The following is a 19,096-nucleotide window of genomic DNA, read 5'->3' as shown; positions in this document are numbered from 1 at the left end:
ATGAATTGTTTGGCATTGTCGGCGATATTGTGGAATAATTGTTATCTAAAGAAGTGTGTGTAGCTGTTTCTCAGAAAATACAACTTTTCACATGACAAATAAAAAAAATACCGTTTAGTTCATAAAACAGCTACAAACATTAACCCCTTTACACGTGCTCTGAATGTTACATGAGCACATTGGTTTTCATTAACATTTAGGCAGTGGATTAGCTAACTTCCCCCCGGGCTCTGCCCGGTTTCCTCCCACCATAATTCTGGCCGCCGTGTTATAACTGAAATACTCTTGAATACGCTTAAAACACCAATCAAATATATAAATATTAAGCATGCCTATACATCCATATAGTATTTAATTTTCAATATGAACAATAATAGCTCTGGATGTAGAAAGCAGCGCGTTCAAATCCAGCTATCGGTTCAGAACTTCCAATCTCTTGAAGAGGTTTGTCAGGTACCCGTGGAGATGTGGTTGATTTTTCCCCAGCCTCTGCCATGGCCGATGTATACGGAAAACACTGATGGAACAAAAACATACTAAATGAGTGCTTTATAAACGCTTGATAAATCAATATTCACGATACAAAAGATAGATACGAAAATATAAAACAACATATCAGTGACCAACAAGGCTAAACATAATTACTGATACACGGATAAGCTATAGAAATATCATTGTGCTACGCACGGAATGACAATCTGCAATCTAAATAGAACCAGTGAGATAGGTCTACATATTCCAAAATAAATGGACACATATCACTTTTTTGGCCTTATAACAAACTCAGAACGCCAGCAGCGCTATGGCATGCATAATAAATACGCACGAAATCATAACGAATATCTTGTTTCTGAAATATTGGAGAGAATAAAGTACTCGAAATTAAAATTAAATTAAGTCCGCATGATAACGATGCGACGATGACATAAAAATCACTTATAATATTTCACTTAATCACTAAATGAAAGCGGTTTGATATGTAATGATCACAAACTGTGCCTGGTATACAGTGACGAGCTATTAGTATAAATGTCACAAACACAGCAATACAAATTGTTCAAAACGACTTCCCTTAGCATAAACACTGCATGTATGTATTCATGTCTGATGATGTCCCTAGAACGGATTTGATTGTCCTTGCATCTTAGTAACAGTTTTAAGTACAACTCTAAAGAGTACAACCAAAAAAAGGTGTAAATTATACTTCAAACAGCGAACTATCACCATCGTCGGTCTAAAACACATACTAGTATATAGGCCCAAATGATGTACTCTTTTTGTTATTCTCTGAAATCGTAAAGAGAAGAGGTGGACCCAAAGCACAGCAGCGTACCAACGGAAAATGGTGTGTTTTTACACATTTTGGAGCCGGCGTGTGTAGGTAGAATATGCTGATTGACCATATCTTTTGAGCCCGAGCGAAACATTACATTTAATGTAGCAACGTTGCTCCATACTCTGCACAGTTTCTTCCTACCATAATGCCGGCCGCAGTCGTATAAGTGAAATATTATCGAGTGAGATTACCAGTTAGATTAATCAAACAATTAATCTGACAACACACAAACGAATCTAAAATAATATATTGACATGCAGGTAAAATCAGAAGACACCAAATATGACACTATATCCACTAAGCGCCAAGTCAGAGACACGACTGACGAATGTGAAATCTTCGCGTGGTTAAATCTTCAAATACGTCACAAAATGACATCATACATTCTGCGTCTTTCGATCCATAACTTTCCTTCAACACAGTCTTTGTTCTTGGTCAACATTTATTTGTCACGGGTTCACGAAAGTCTGTATTGCTGTCACCAAGGATCTATAATCGTATATTAAGTCTAGGCTACTGGTACACGTACAGGTGAAAACTGAGGTTACAGGAAATTCGTTCGGGTGAATATATGAACTGGATAACATACATGTCTACCACAACCTTGATAGGTAAATGATTCATCTTATATGATTCATGTTATGATTCTTCAATGTCTTAGTGAACATGGTTTGTTACTCATTTGACCTTTTTAAAAAAAATATATACACATTCGGTTATTATGGTTTCCTTCAGCGACGAACGCTGGATGCCCGGATGTTAATGGTCACGTGTTTCCACCTTGACCCAGATTCCGTTTTCAGCCTCTAAGTGATCCACGGCTCTGAATTTGATGGGGACCTGAAACGTTAGAAGGGTTCAAACATTAATACAGACATTAAGACATTAATGTGCATTTACATGTAGGCTTCATAAACAAAGCCTTGAAAAACCAGGTGGCCAAAACAAAAGTTTTCACATATATATCCACAAATTGTTAAAAATACATAGGATCTTAGCTTAGGTTGCTATCCTTCAAAGAACTTTTTATGACTTCGTGTGATGACAACGAAGCATTTTAGTAATTCTTGGCCAGTAACATTACTGCATTTTCTTTTATCTAATTCTGCTTAAACCATGATGCTAGGATTGCATTTACATGAACAGTTAGAGTAAAACACTAACCGATGTAAAACGACAAGGCTCCTATAACGGTTGACCGTTTACCAACTATCACACTATTGTCACCTCCAGGGTGAAAAGTTTTGCTAGGAAGTTACGGATGGTTGTGGGTTTCCCCCAGGCTCTACCTAGTTTCCTATAACCATAATGCTGGCCGCTGTCGAATAAGTGAAATATTCTTGATTACGATGTAAACACCGATCAAATAAATAAATGAATAAATAAATAAATAAATAAATAAAACACTTCGTCACACTTGCTGTTGCGCCTAACCTGTGTTTCTGGACAACGGACCAGACGGAATTTTTGTAGAATTGAGACGATAGAGAGTTTGGTCTCTAGCAGAGCCAGCCTCATGCCAACACAGTTCCTGGGCCCCAGGCCAAACGGGAAGTACACGTAAGGGTTCCTCTTGGCCTTCTCTTCTGGCGTAAATCTGTGGATTACGATCACAACGTGAACACAACGTGAGCGCAACGTGCCCCTTTTCTTGTCGGACACACAAACATAGATACATGTACTATACTGGAATTGAAGCATTAACATGAACAGTTAAAAAAATCCAAATGAGGTAAATTGACAATAAGCCACGTTTAACCGGTTTCCTGTGACCATTCGCCAACTATTGTCACGGCCTTTGATTTGTTGTATTCATTCAATGTTGTATTCTTTTATACGAATCATATCATTCACATACAATATATCTGGCGTTATGTGGAATATTGTATCAGTGCCAAATTACTGGTGGTCTCAAATGCAAACAATACTCAGCAAAAATATAAACACGCGAAGCAATGTTATATCGTTTTCTCTCAGTATTAAATAACGTGTTTATTGAACAATTAAGGTAAGTATTCATTGTCAACAGTGGCTTCAATATCCACCAGATTTTCACATTTTAGAGCAATAATCGAGGAGCTTCGGCAGCGTGAAAACAGAGTGGTCGGTAATCACAGTCCACACTCAGTATACCAAGTGCGTCCACCGTTAGCATCACGAAGGGCGTGAACTGTGACTACCCACTGTTTTCATACTGTCATACCTCATGGGTTATTGCCCTAAAATGTGAAAATCTGGTGGATATAAAGCCACAACTGATAATGAATACTTACCCTAATTGTTGAGTTAACGCGTTGTTTAATACTGAGAGAAAACAATATAAAATTGCTTTGTGCGCTTATATTTTTGAGTACAGTTTAACCAGGCATTGTGAATGAGAAATAAGCCACCAAGTAGGCAAAGTGAGTTTCATTGCACGCACCGCTCAGGATTAAATGTCTCTGGGTCGGGCCAGTACTGGGGGTCTCGCTGTAAGATGTACCCGAGCAGCTTCACTGTCATGCCTTTAGGGATGTAATGACCGTTAATGATTGTGGAAGATTTGGCCACTCGGTGAAGCCTGAAACACAACAACGGTAAATCGTACAGTCTCTCCAGTCCAAATGTTTTCTCTCACTTGGGACACCTTAAACAGTAGTCTAACTGTACAGCTACACGTATAGTTATAATACAGTACTGCTCGATCCTAACGATATACTCAACCCGTATCATCTGCCGCTCCTACGCGCATCTTGATCGGATATGGGACGATCCCACGTGGATCAAACGGCCATGATGGGCGGCCCATTTTCGAACACTGGCACTATCCTTGTCGCAATTTACGCGGGTCTTGATCTACCGGTACATGTAGTTACGTTTAGACTGTTTTATGGCACTTCAGCTTTTGCCCACACGTTAGCTGTAAACATGACACGATGTATCTCCAGTTAGCTTACCTGGTAAGGCAGGTGTGGTGACGTGAGAAGTATTAGTGAATGGTTTATCATTTGCCTAACTTTCACTCATTCAAGCCAGTAAAAAGGTGAGCTAGCCCAATTTATGACTTTGGAGTTCCGCCTTCCCATTTCTCGACGAAGTTATTAGTTTCAGCAGAAATGTAAAATCGCAACCGCATTCAAGGGCAACCGAAGCAACGTAAGTTCTCGCCAAAAGCTGTACTACAATTACAAATTAGCCATTCGCGCTGCCTAAATCACCATATATAATTTCTGTTATGATTATAAACAAAACACTCAAAACTCGATCAGCGTATTATTATGATTATGTGCGTGTAATCACGCCGGAACAACATCGTCTGCTCTATAACAAGTTTGGTGTCGATCAAAGTCTCATGTGTATGTCGTAAAATCCTACGCGGTTGATGGTCGGATCTTACGCCCATCACACGCGGATCCTACGCCCATCACACGCAGATAGTACACCATCTTGGCTGTATGATCGGTATATGATGTGAACTGTGATATTAAGCCCTTCCTACTCGGAAGTACTGAAGCCCTTTGTATGACAATTCCATAATAAATGAGCTTGTATTTATTAAGCAACTTAAGACTTAAATCCTAAATTGTAAGTGCTTAAAAATACAACTCAGAACAGGTAATAAGTCAAATTGTGATTGGCACGTTGGTCAGCAGTAAACAATCGGTGTACCAGCTTTAAAACTTTCTACAGCAAAACATTTTAACTGCAGCTATGATTGAATTTTTGATTTAAGTTTCAAGACGTTTAATAAATATGGGCCCAGGGCTCGTACCTTATCAAGTACTTAAGACTGAAGTCCTGAATATCAAGTGCTTAAAATGCCAATCTCCGAACAAGAAAGAACTCAAATTGTGGTTGGTACAATGATCTACACTCAAGAATCAGTGTACACATGTTAGACTTCCACATCAAACCATTTTAAATCTTCAGTTATGCCAGACCTGAGGTATACCATGAGGTCATGCCATACCCAAGGTAGAGCCTAAGGCCATGACATACCAAAGGTATAACCTAAGGCCATGCCAAACCTAAGGCTATGCCAAACCTAAGGTATACCATGAGGCCCATGCCATACCAAAGGTATAATCTAAGCCATGCCAGCCTAAGGTATAAAATAAAGATAAAGTGTATGCCATGCTGACTGTTGTCAACAGTGTTATTCATTAAGCAATGTATAAAGCTAGTGCGTTTTCTTGTAAAAAGATCATTACCTCCCCACAGAAGTTTTTGCTGCAGGCATGTGTCTGTCTTTCTATCTGACTGTCAACAACTTTACGCAAATAGTAAGGGACGGATTTGGATAAATGTATGGCATGTCTTGGCAGCCACGAGTTCATTAAATGTTAGAGGCTGAGATGAAAATCCAGATCTTTGAAACACGATTCCTTATCATTGCCAGATAGGACATATATCGGTGTAATTTGTAAATTTGCATAGACGAGAGTTATGCATACTTAGCTGTCTTCTAGTTAAGATATCTAGCACAATGTCTAAAACACTAGCAGGTTAAATTTTCAAATAATCTAATTATCACTGGTTGTAGGTTTACCCGGTTATGGCGGGATACAATCGCTGGGTTTCCTGCACACACATATCCAAGTAGGGCATATTCATTACAGTAGCATAGGTTGGAGTTTCCTGCAATCAAAAGATATTAAATCATTCGAATCGGACATTTATCAATACAAATATGAGCCCAGGGGAAACCCATGACCATCATCCGCAGGTTGCCGAGAGACCTTCCCGTGTGCGAATACATATCGAAAATAAATGTTTTAAATATGTTAGGATATTGTGTAAGAACTATATTTCATATGGTTTAAGAAAATTGAGTTCTGCATTAGCTGTTTTTGAAGGTGTCTTAATTCGTTTAGTTCGGAATTTATTATACTCACACTATGAAAGGCAATAAATCGTTCTTATTACACTCATAACCTTTGTCAAGCTATGACTGAAATATTGCCCAAATGGCGTTAAACCCTAATCATTCATTCATTAAATCATCAATCATTCATTAAATCATTCTTCATTCCATCGTTTTAAAGGAGACCACTGTCAATAGTGTTGAGAAGAATGTTGATTATCACATTTCACCGGTAATACGTCTGACCGTTTGCCAACTATCACATTGTCGTCATCGTTCTGAACTACTCTCTACACTGTAGTCTTTTATATTATTATAAAAAGATTTTTATATACTGAGTAAATAAATGCATCAAATCGCAAACACTTACCCCTTTCAAAGTATCGTCGATCTCCTGAATGAGTTTCTCCTGACATTCACTGTACACAGCTAGGTTGTAAGACAGGAAGGACATGAGAGAGGAAGTGGTCTTGTACCCAGCCAGTAGAAGATGACGGCCTGCGCCATGATCTCATCATCTGTCAGCTCTGAGAAGTATAGAAAACAAAGACAATTGAAATAGCTGCGGTATCTCTCTAAAAGAGTACACTATGTCGCACTCATGGCCACTGATTAACTGAACGGTTCATGTCATAAGATAGGATGTCAAAAATTTCACCGACCAACCGCCATTTATATCGCTGTTTGTCCACATTTGAGAAGAACTTTGTAATTTCACTGATTTCATTGAGCGAACAAACAAACAAGGAACTTTGCAAAAAAGATGCGTCAAAGTGTCCATAAAGTTAAAAAAAATGCATCTGAAATGAAAAGTAATGAAAAAAATGTGTCCAGGAAAAACTTCAGTTTATTGTTTTACATAATTTTGTATTACCCAGAAATGGTACTTTTAAAGAACAGTAAATATTTTTAAAATGAACCTTTCAGAGCACATTTTTTACACATTATTTTGAGCGCGTGGAAATCCATTAAAATAAATTAAAACCGATTAGGATGATCCTCCTTAGGACTATCAGGATTATCCGAGGTGATTTGAAAATTCAGCCATCTTTAGTGGACAAAATAATGGAAAGACATGAAGTAATATGACGTCACATCACCTCGACATGGTCCATAAAGACCACCGTATGTAACCCTATTTTACATGCTTCATACGGTGCTGCAAAAATTCTAAATATAGAGATGAAAACAGTTTTGGGTACAGTTTTGTCTGATGCCTCAGATAGTATTAACGTCTTCTCATCGTTCACGTTCAGCGAGATCTTATGCCCTTGTGAACGTGTAGACATTGGCGACAAGATGCATTGCAAACCATACATAGTGGTCCATTGCCCGTAGTCTTGTGAAAGTCATTTAACAACACAGGCCTATGTTCTGTTACATTCATGGTCACCACAAACGGGTTGTTTGTCATATAGTATATTCACCAGCCATAATCAATCAGAATACACAATCACAATTAAAACACATTATACAAATAGTGCCTGCTGTGGGGTGGTACATCAGGAATTGTCAGCTCGACAGAAGTGATATTCAACGAGGGATAGGCCCGAGTTGAATGTAACTTTTTTCGAGAGCTGACACCGTACGCACCATTTGTTTTATTATACCGAAAAGACAGTACCTTTTAAGAGTTGTACTTTAATTCGCCGAATATGTACGTCAATAAGGGAGCTATAACCATCATTGGGCTAATTACTTTACGAGCAAGCAGACGCCAGAGAGCTCTCAAAGAGAGCTAACTGTTGTGGAATAAACGCACAACATCGCTGGATATTACGTGAACGTGGGATAACACTTTGTGACCGTGACGTTGCATTTCTTGGCGCGCGTGATAGTTGTACATCCTGTTTCTCTCGACGAATGGAAACCGAAAATTACCCTATGAGGTATAATAATAATGAAGATAACAATAGGCAGTTGTAGAGTGATAGATGAGTGTCTGTGGGGTGGGATAAAAACCGGGTGGGCTTCTTTTATCCTTTTGAGTGTAAATATGTACATTCATGGCTGTATATATCTAAAAACGTAACTAGACAGGTGTATACAGAGAGGATATGCAGTGAGTGACCAATTATATCAATATTTTCATTGAAAATTACATCACGAGTTAAATACATTTGAAATAATGGGTCACGAATTGCATATCATACCTATCTCATAATTTCTTTTGAACGGTTTAGGTGGTTGAAAGAGGCAACGTTTGTTTGTTTTCACGAGTATGTAAATGAGATGCGTACTGATTTCGATATATGTCAAACGTTTAGGACCGACTGACACATTTCACTTAATATAGTTTTTAAAAACATTGAGGAAATCAGTGATTTCTGTGAACGGAAAATATAACACAGTCCATCAGTGTGCGATAAGATGATGAACTTCATTTTTTCGAAAATATCAGCGTTCATGACTGCTAATTAATCGAAACAGTTGGCTCCAAAATTGTGACCTAAATCAAGGTCATATCTCTATGACAACTGACGCCACGCGATGACGTGCAGGGCGCGAGGAGCAGCGATTTCGAAAATCATGCTGAACGAAATATTCAAATTTAAAATTCACATCAAAATTTATTTGCTGGTCTTACTAACCTTTAAGAAGTGTAAATTTCGCGTCATAGTAATGTGATATTGAGGGATGTTGACATTGTTGAGCGCTTTGCTTCCTTTAAACAGCCTTTCCTAATATTTGTCTATGCCTAAGACAAGAAACCATAGTCACGGTGTGGTAAGTGAACTCTAGCATGGCTTTTTCACGGCAATAGACAATCGCCATAAAAGTAGTCCGGCAGGGCAGATGTACTTCTTCATTGAATAAGCTTGTCAATAAAACTTCAGGTGATCAATCAAAATTTCGGACTGTTTATAAACCAGTGCAATATTGAAATCGTACATCATTATTGTTATATCACGGACACGGGAATATTATGCGAAAAATATGTAGTTAGGACAAGAAACAAGGGTGGCTGGTGATATAAAATACGGTTTACTTGGTTGTTAAAAGTCTCTGTTATCCATGTCATTCATGAGGTGGTTCTTTAATTCATTTTAAAATAAAGAGATTTCATAGTTTAACTGGGGAAGCTCGATCTATTCTCGACAGCCTTTCTTATGGATCGAATACAGATATTCTTGATTTCTTTTGATTTGACTGATTAGTGCTTTTTACGCCGTACTCAAGAATATTTCACTTATACGACGGCCGCAAGCATAATGGTGGGAGGAAACCAGGCAGTAACGGAAGGAAACCTGTGACCATCCACACTTTGCTGTCTGATTTCTAAAAGGATGGTCATTCTATACTCACTTTTACTTCTTTTCAGGTCTTCTATTTCAGCGCGTCCATGTTTACGTCGCCTTCTTCCTGTGCCTCTTTTGAGGTTGTCCACGCTATTGTCTATCATGATCTGAAGCAAGTCCTTGCGACCCTACGAAAAACATATACGAAATCGGTATCCAAATCGTGTACCATGCTGGTTTAGAAGTTGTCCCAAACTGTCAACACAAGAACTACATTTCGTCGAAAGCGTCTCCTAGCAAGACACAAGACAATCCAGTGAGTTTGAAACGTCAAGGTATGTTAGTAAAAGTATTCAGTAATGAATTTGGTGAGTTTTCCCTTACAGCATGAACTGTATAATAACAGACCCACCGCACTGGGGCGACAACAGTGTGATAATTGGCAAATAATTACACGTAATACGGTCACCTGTCAATTTACTTCAGAAAGGGTTTCATTTTAAGTGTTCACGTAACTCCTTAATAACAGCAAGTTACACCCCCTCCCCCGCTAGCACCATGGCTTAAGCAGAATTAGTTTTAAAAAATGCAGTGCTGTCACTGTTCTAGAATTACTCAAAATGCTGTGCTGTCATCACATTCAACGTACAACATATATTAATATCTCCAGCTGAGCATGCCTGATCGTGATAAAATAACAGGACTAGCTTAATACCAACCGACGCATTTGCCTTTTTCTCCTTGATGGAGTTTGCCAAAACTTCCTGCAAATATTTAGAGGAGTCCTTGACAGAGATGGTCCAGTCGATAGCCTCAAAGAAAGGTATCGTGAACGGAAAAAGCACTGAAAGGAGAAAATGACCAATGCGTGAATTTTTTTTTTATGAAATGAGAAACTTATCCTCTATTATGTATATATATTTGTCTTCCCTGACATCTATGTTTCAGCAATACATGACGACAGTTAACTATGGTAGCATCTTTCATTTATTATTGATTTATTTACTTTGGTGTTTTATGCAGCACTCAAAAATATTTCCCTTAAAGGACGGCGTTCAGCATTATGGTTGGGGGAAACCGAGCAAAGACGGAGGAACCCACGATCATCAGTAGGTTACTGGCAGACCTCCCCACTTACGACCGGAGAGTTGGACTTTAACTGATCTTATAAAGCCAAATTGACGATTTACGTTATATATGCTTAATTAACGCGTTAATACACGATTTGCGATTTAAAATCATGATTGTTACATCGAATATAATATCACATGTATATTTACAGCAGTTTTTATTTTGGCAAAATGTATAATCTGATTTTTTTTACCCCTGGCTGCCATAAAAAGTTTGGTGAATGATACTGGTGATCAGATAGGAAGGCACATTTAATCTTCTGTGTACTTACTCCCAATAAACAATGGTGCCACCGCAAACACATTGCGATCAAATATTTTCTTTGCCTTTGTGAGGAAAAGTTCGTCTCTCTTGTTCTGGGCGTCCACGTCAATGGCGAATGCTGTGGCACTGATCACTTCAAGGGATAGGGCTTCCAAAATCCTTGACAGTAACAAAATATCAATTCAACGAAAAACAAAAAAAAAAAAAAAAAGAAAAAAATACAACATCAGTTGTGAATGAAGGGAAACATCTCGCTTTGTACACGGGCTTCAAGCAGTTCCCCCTCGGATTGTAGCTTGGGAGGCGTTGTTATCCCGCAAATTCTAACGCTGGCAACATACTCGCTTTTCGCTATACCACTTTCAATTCAGTCTTTCAATCTTTACATTTGATATCTACGTATATTTTCCACAGTCGAACAGAAATAGCTTTTCTAGTATTTTGTTGCGGGAAAACCATCACGAGGGAGGGGAGGATGGAATGATAGTGCTATTTGTATGATTGATCTTTCACGTAGTGCTTAACAATATTTTTCTTTCATGATGGCTGTTAGGATTATACGTGAAGGTAACCACAAAGTCTTGTCAGGTACAACAAAAACCTTCTAACTAAAGGTCGCAAGGGAACCATTCAGCGAAAAGGGGGAATGAGGTCGTGTGTTCAAATCTACCTCTCGCTGTTTTGGCAACAGCTTTAAAGGGTTTATATGGTACTGGGCGAACGTTACTGTGACCCTTTCGGTTTCCTTCACCCATAAACCTCACTGCCGTCACAACATGACTAAAACTTTTTGAAAATGGGTGTTTAACGCCAATCAATCAGTCAATGAATCACCCAAACAACCAATCAGCTAGTTATCTTCGTGGAACATCCATCAGGCGCATGGGCTAGCACGGCAAAGCATAGGAGTTCCCGTGGAATACCACTTACGGTTGAATGTTGAAGCTCTCGCCTGACTTCGCCTTGGCGGACAGGACGTCATGCAGACGGTTTATGCAGTTCTGGATCAAGGGCACCATCTGATTATACAAAATCATAAATATTATTTTTGGGGACACCACTGTCTACTTTGAAATGATTTACTTTCGTTTTTCAGACTAACGGGATATCAAGGATCTGGCCATTTCTGACGTGAGTTAAGATTTTAAAAATGAAATTAAAATTGTAATCATATCATAAATACTATCTAAAAGTGTTAAAGTATACATGTATATATGCTTGGGATTTAATGTCGTACTTAAAAACTTTTCAGTCATAAAACGACGAGGACTCCTTAGGGTTGTGCACATATACTGTGTCATCTTGTCGCTGGGTGAGTCCATGCCGGCAGTGCTGCTGCCACTGAAGTATCATTTCAAAGACACCAGACATGACATCCCACTCAGCCACATTAGCCAACCAATCATGTTCCCTTGGGTCTAAACTCTCAGTGCTAAGCGCTAAGAGAGACAGCACCAAGTACCATTTTTAAAGGCTTCGAAATGTTTTAAAGTATAAAAATGTCAACTGTCAATACAAAAAAAGAGTTGTGATAATGTTTTGAAATATTTGTCTTATTGTCAGAAATGTTTTCAGGGAATCTGCCTCGGATTATTACCTAATAACAGTATTATGTCAAGTCTCACGTTTAAAACGTAAACCGAACCCAGTATGCATCACAGTCATCTAAGGCTTTAGTGTGTCCGTGTCATACTCCTTACAGCGTATGTGCCGATCTCTACGTTCGCTTTACATCACTGCTACCACTTGACCAGCTAGACCTTTGGAGCCTGTGAGACGCACGTAGGTTTCTTTGGCTTAGTCTCAGCACTTGTGTCCATGCGCGGAACTATTTAATCAGTATTTATAAATAAATTTGTTTCAGGGTTTGGTTAGGATCACTCTGTACATATTTAGAGGAAGACAATGTGTACGTACAAAATACTTTTAGAATCAAAGGTTGAGACAGATTTTTTTTATGTTTTCTGACATCCGTTGCTGCCTCATCACCGTGACCGCAGTTACCTCGGCGTTCAAGATTCCTGTACAAAATTTCCCATTGGTGGCAGAAATGTATAGCAAAGTTAGAGAGCGACCCATGCGCTGTGAGGCATATGTTTCAGTTCGTTTACTTCTAACAGATAAATATTGTACACAAAACTTTACACTGTTAAGACCTGACTTTAACGCAATTACGTCCAGTACACTTTCGGGGGAAAAGTAAGAGTAAATCAGAAACTGTGTTCTGATACTCCAACACCTTTACCTTGTTGGAGAACACTGTAATAACTGCTAACATTTAACATGTTCAAGATGTGTTTATTTTTCTAATACACGCGTTTTTTCATAAATACATGGATTTATTTTCTAAATACATGCAGTGTTTTATAAATACTTACATTTATTGTGTCAATGCAATCATTTATGTCGTAAATTGGATGGTTTTATTGCTTAAACGGAGTGATTTAAAGTTTTCAATGTACATGACCAACATTATAGAGCGGTATTATTATCTGTTATTGAATAAACATTTTTAAGTATATTACAATTAATCATTAAGCACGTTTATTACGTGTATCTGTTGCACAGAGATGTTTATCATGCGTTTAAATGTTAAACATCTGTTTCTTCAGTGCACTTACCCCTTTCATTTTGCCGGAGCTAAAAGCCGGCGACAGGACGCTGCGGACAAACTTCCAGTGGTCATCCTCGATGATGGAGATAAAAAGCTTCTGGTCTTTTGAGAGAGGGACGGCATTCTGTGAACAATTGTGGAAAAATACCATTGACAGATGTAATTAGTACCCAAACTATGACAAGCCCATTCATTTGCCTTTCCAAATGACAACACAGCATTTTGAGTAATTCTAGACCAGAGACGTTTAATAACCGCACCTTTTTTTACTGAGTACCACGGAAGCCATAGTGCGAAGAGTGAGGGGGGGGGGGGCGGGGTGGGGGAGGGTTGCGGCAATTTGCTACTGTTTAAGCATTTTGCATGAACAGTCAGAATTAAACCCTAACTGGGCTAAGTTTACAAGAGGCCGTATTTCACCGGTTACGTGTGACTATATATCAACTATCAGGCTTTACCTTCTATGCTGTAAGTCTTTAATTATATTTTTTGTGCAAACCTACAAGCACATTAATTGTCTTCTAACGTACTTTACCCGGAGTCGTAACGACGCACTACTATAAACTATGCTTAAAGAAGAGCTGTCTTACACTTCTTTTAACTGATTAAAATTATGCCAATTTTCAAAATAACTAAAGTATAGTACACAGATTTACAGACGTTATATTTCACTGAAATAAATATGTAACACAAAAAAATGTGTAAACCTAGATCGCAAGAAAGAATGGAAAACTCACAGGTCTGTTGACGAAATTTGAGAAATCTTTGATGCAAATTTGTTTGACCATTTCCGGATCGGCGATGTGCATGAAAGGAGCTCGGCCCATCCAGGTTCTAAAGAAGAGTATAAATCGGACAGAGAATACAAATGCTGATGAAGAGAAAATTGACTTGATGAGTATGCGCGATGCTTTACAAAGGTGTCGTATAGCCCTTAAGTCAATGTTCTAGGTGGCGTGTAATTTGCTACTATACAATCATTTACAGGAACGCATAGAATAGAGTCATAACTGAGGTGAATTGAAAATAGTCTTTCAATATATCGTCACAGACATTCATGTGACAATCGTCAATCATAATGGACGTTCCATGTAGGCAACGAGAATAATGGACGTTCCATGCAGACAACGAGAATAATGGATGTCACATGCAGGCAACAAGAATAATGGACGTCCCATACAGGAAACGAGAATAATGGACGTTCCATGCAGGCAACAAGAATATTGGGCGTTCCATGCAGGCAACAAGAATAATGGACGTTCCAGGAAATGTCGTCAAGCAACAAATCAACTTCTTGACATAATTTAGTCACAAACGATTTAGATGGGAAGAGCTGTTTTAATAACCGAATCTGATAGGTTCACAGTTCAAGCACACCAAAGGAGAGTTATTTTAATGGAATTCTAACTCAGTGACTGACTGATTGACTTATTGACTTCACGTGACATAGGTGACTTTCGGAAGGATTTCACATAAAACCGATATAACAATACATGTATATCCCGTAAGCCAGAGGACAGGTCATCCCTAAGGCAGGTCATTCCTAAGGCTTTGGTTAGCGCGCTAGCGCAGCGTAATGACCCAGAGGCCTCTCACCAATGCAGTGGCTGTGAGTTCAAGTCCAGCTCATGCTGGTTTCCTAAGTTATAAGTGGGAAGGTTTCCTGAGGCAGGTCATTCCTAAGGCAGGTCATTCCTAAGGCATGTCATTCCTAAGGCAGGTCATTCCTGAGGCAGGTCATTCCTGAGGCAGGTCATTCCTAAGGTAGGCCATTCCTAAGGCAGGTCATTCCTAAGGCTTTCAGACTGACAAATGCATATATATGGCGCATCTTGTCCTGTGCTTTCGGCATGTCATTACAGTTAAGAAGCACATCTTCTTCGGTGCTTTCCACATGTCATTACAGTGAAGAAGCACACCTTGTCTGGTGCTTTCGGAATGTCATTACAGTGAAGAAGCACATCTTGTCTGGTGCTTTCGACATGTCATTACAGTGAAGAAGCACATCTTGACTGGTGGTTTCGCCATGTCATTACAGTGAAGAAGCAGATTTCACATAACGCTGTCATTTACGCCTGGTCTACAAGCTTCTAAGAGACATCGTAGGCATATTCCCGAAAATAATGACCTTGATGATATAATGTTTTTATCACTATGACTATAATATTTTTGTTGCTCGGGGGTCTGTCCGGTTTCCTCTCACCATAATGCTCTCCGCCGTCGTATAAGTGAAATATTCTTGAGTTGGGCGTAAAACACCAATCAAAATAAATAAATAAATATAATACTCTTGACAAAAACTCTTGGTATACTCTAAAACTAAACACACTGCTTAACTTACAGATGAACAGGCCCGTATTTCTTCACGTATTCCACATCCGTTTCCACAGGTCCCTTATGCCAACAGAAAACAATAATCACTATTATAGTATTTAAGAGATTTTTTCAAGAGAACAAGCGATTCCGTTAAAAATATTACTGCGAGTTATCGTACATAGTGCACTCACATTTCATAATATGTAACATAATGAATTGTTTTAATACTTTTGATAATGACAATACAGGGAGTATACTATACATTTCAAGGTCATTTCCGCAAGGATAACGTACCTTTTTGGCCAAGTCGGCAAGATTGCCCACAAAAGCTGTTGGCTTCGGTCCTGGTAATGTAACCGTGTTTGTGAAGTATGGCCATATTCCGTACCTAAGAAAAAGTTATGACGATGCAAGGGTCAGTAAAATTATTAATAGTACATAAATGTCTTCTGAGCCCAAGATGTGTTTTGTTTATATTTTAGAAACTAAACCGTGCAGCAATCGAATAACCAATATTTAAGCACCAACAAATAGTTTTACTACAGCAAATAAAACGTCCCAAAGAAAGTTTGACCATCAAAGCCTTACAAGTATTTGAAAACCCTTACAAATGCCCAGATAAATGTATTATGTTTGCTGACCTCTTTTAGTAAATAGGTAAGAGGCTTACAAGACTGAACTATCAATCAGATTCTAGAAAGTAATAAGGGTATGTAAAGACTTCGAGTGGATATTCAACGATATTCTCCAAACAAAATCACAGTTTACGTTAAACATGCAGAACGGGATACCTTTTCACGTGCATTGGCCATTCAGAAGCAAGCTGGCAGATTGACTATTGTTCCCTTACTGTGCGCATGTGTCATACGTTACCAGTTTGCCCACATTAAATCGTAGAAATGAACAATATACTACATAACTTAGGCCCAAATTACTTTAATCGGAAAAGATGCCCTATTGTTGCTAAACTAGGAGATCTTATATCATCTAGTTAGGTGGGACTCGTTATCTGAAAGCTAACATTCACATTATTTCAGTACATGGCAGTCACTAAAGTCAGAGGTTATACTAGAGGTCTACCACTGAATGCTGCATGGAGAACGCTCGACGTAACGCCTCTGCTAACTACAGCTTTCATATGTAGCAATCATACAAGAAAAAAACCCCCAAAACATAACTGTGTTTTTGCGGACCGTTTTCATGGCACATCCGTATATGAGACATATACATCTGATTTCTAGACATGTTTCGTACAGTGCGCCAAAAATTGACTTCATTCAGCAGAGTTACCCGCCCTTAGATCACCACGTTTATAAAGTCGTGGCAGAGTTGTGGATGTGTTGACTTCGTACTACCATGTCTTGTGACTGCAAGCATACTTACAAATAAAGGGCAATTCCAAACAGAATCAGGTACAGAAGCCAGCCCGGGAGAAAGCTGATCACATCTGTCAGAAACATGGCGGATGAATTTCCTCAGTAGCACTGCTTGATTCTGTTATATGTACTCCGTCTCAGGCTGTCACCCGATGGTGCAACACGACCTACATCCAGCTACAGCGAAGTCGATGTTTGCAGAAGGTTGCGCCTGTCACATGACCTGGCGAGTTGGGTTTGCGGTGTAGGCCTTCGGGAGAGATAACAAAATGAAATTTACTTTAAGTCACTGTCCATGTTAGAATGTGTATGGCTGGAAATATTGACCTATTTATTGAACCTAGGGTTACCCTGCAACTGTTATTTTTAGCATACGCGGAATACGCGGTACGTGCGATTACATACTCCTCACAGCGCATGCGCCACTCTCTGTTAGCCTTACATCACTGCCACCACTGGTGAAATTTGTACACAAATTTTTATTAACGTTAAGCTCACTGGGATTACGGTGATGAAGAAAGATGTGATGTGAGAAGACACAAAAGCTCCGTCTCGACCTTTGGCAGTTTAACGACAAAAACTTATAACAGTGCTATTCAACATCATCAAAACCGTTGATAAAACCCACCTTAGTATAACAGTGAGTCGGTCGACCTTTGCAAATTGGAACCTGATTGTGGACCGTGAATGCATATGAATGAGGGAAAGTTCTCCGTCAACAGGGTTTGAAGGAGTTGAACAAGGAGTGAACAACGAATCAAGATAGATGATGCTGGACGTGGCTAACTTGATCAATTGAAGGTAACAGGGTAGACCAGTTTCTGCATGATTGGTCTGTTGGTCATGGAGAAGGCTCCACGTGTGGTGATCGAATTGCTACAAGTATGCATCGTACTTCATGAAGTTACCGAGATAATGATGAAAAACGTTCAATTGAGAGTTCCAGAAAATGGAGCTAAAAACATTGTTGAAAAGAGTTGTAAGAAAATCACAATGAAAAAAGTCGATAGTTTTAAATGAATAAAAACAAACTGATAAAAATTATTGACTGGAGGATAACGTTATCACTGCTAGCCGCATGCGTGCGTGACAAAATTTGATATATTTAATATAGGTGATCGGTGTATTATGATATTTATAACGATGACAGCCAGCGTTATAGTTGAAAGAAACCGGACATAGCCCTTTTTTGTGTTATGGAACCGTGACTACACAACATTCGGGGTTGTGTGAGAAGAGTCATGTAGTGACGTCATCAGAGACGTCATCATTTTGGCTATAATGGCGGCCTACGGTTTTGAATACATGAGTAGACCCGCCAGGCGGGTTTTAATATTTTTCATGATTTATTTATTTATTTATTTGATTGGTGTTTAACGCCGTACTATGGATGGAGTGTCATGTGTGGTGTCTTTGGTATGATACTTCAGTGGCAGAAGCGCTTTGGCGGCATGGATTCGCCCGGCCATAAGAATTAAGATAAACTAGTGTAGACACACCTAATGACTCCTCGTCGTCGTATGTAGGACGTAAAACGCCAAGCATGCATGCATACATACATATATACATACGTACATACATACATACACACACGCACACATGCGCGCATGGACGCATTCATGCTTTGGGCGTATCGAACGATCAAGCGGTTCACTCCTCCTGGATCATTCGCTGGCTAAGTTGTCCTATGCGTCGCCCTTTCAATAAAGGGCGTGATCGTGTGTAATTAATGAATTAATGAGGAAATGGTCTACCGTTGTTTGTTGTGTGACTGGGGACATCCTGGACTAATTTATTGGTTGTGACGAGCAATATGATGCCATTTTGATTGAACTTTTGGACTGAATTCAGAGTCATTATCGAGACATGAGACATCTTGCATAGGTCTGGCTTAAGCCCATACACATAATATATGCATAATGACCTGAAGGTCAGCATTATTAGGAGTTACTTCACAATTTCTCTTCATAATAACTG

At 39.0% G+C, this 19,096-nt stretch overlaps 1 protein-coding gene across 1 annotated transcript; it reads right to left on the bottom strand.

The window, feature by feature from the left end:
• Positions 1-702: 702 nt before the first annotated feature.
• Positions 703-17,255, bottom strand: LOC135476902 (cytochrome P450 3A8-like). The gene is made up of 15 exons (XM_064757046.1): positions 17,127-17,255; positions 16,038-16,131; positions 15,769-15,821; positions 14,165-14,261; positions 13,435-13,551; positions 11,744-11,832; positions 10,821-10,972; positions 10,138-10,262; positions 9,486-9,606; positions 6,696-6,706; positions 6,550-6,663; positions 5,865-5,953; positions 3,759-3,896; positions 2,771-2,933; positions 703-2,176 (listed from the first exon to the last, which is right to left on the bottom strand). The coding sequence occupies exons 1-15, from the start codon at positions 17,201-17,203 to the stop codon at positions 2,096-2,098; spliced, it is 1,521 nt and encodes a 506-aa protein (XP_064613116.1). The 5' UTR covers positions 17,204-17,255; the 3' UTR covers positions 703-2,095.
• Between the last annotated feature and the right edge of the window lie 1,841 nt (positions 17,256-19,096).

The sequence above is a fragment of the Liolophura sinensis genome, chromosome 10 (genome assembly GCF_032854445.1).
Source record: "Liolophura sinensis isolate JHLJ2023 chromosome 10, CUHK_Ljap_v2, whole genome shotgun sequence".
Lineage (NCBI taxonomy): Eukaryota > Metazoa > Mollusca > Polyplacophora > Chitonida > Chitonidae > Liolophura > Liolophura sinensis.
This window is presented reverse-complemented; position numbering and strand designations above follow the sequence as displayed.

What these genes read in the sequence shown, in the direction of transcription:
- LOC135476902 (XM_064757046.1), bottom strand. Translation starts at nt 17,203, where the DNA reads ATGTTTCTGACAGATGTGATCAGCTTTCTCCCGGGCTGGCTTCTGTAC. An exon ending in GGCACCATTGTTTATTGGGA is followed by an intron (nt 10,263 to 10,820) that starts GTAAGTACACAG and finishes TTCTCCTTTCAG; the next exon opens with TGCTTTTTCCGTTCACGATA. An exon ending in GAGACATTTAATCCTGAGCG is followed by an intron (nt 2,934 to 3,758) that starts GTGCGTGCAATG and finishes CGTAATCCACAG; the next exon opens with ATTTACGCCAGAAGAGAAGG.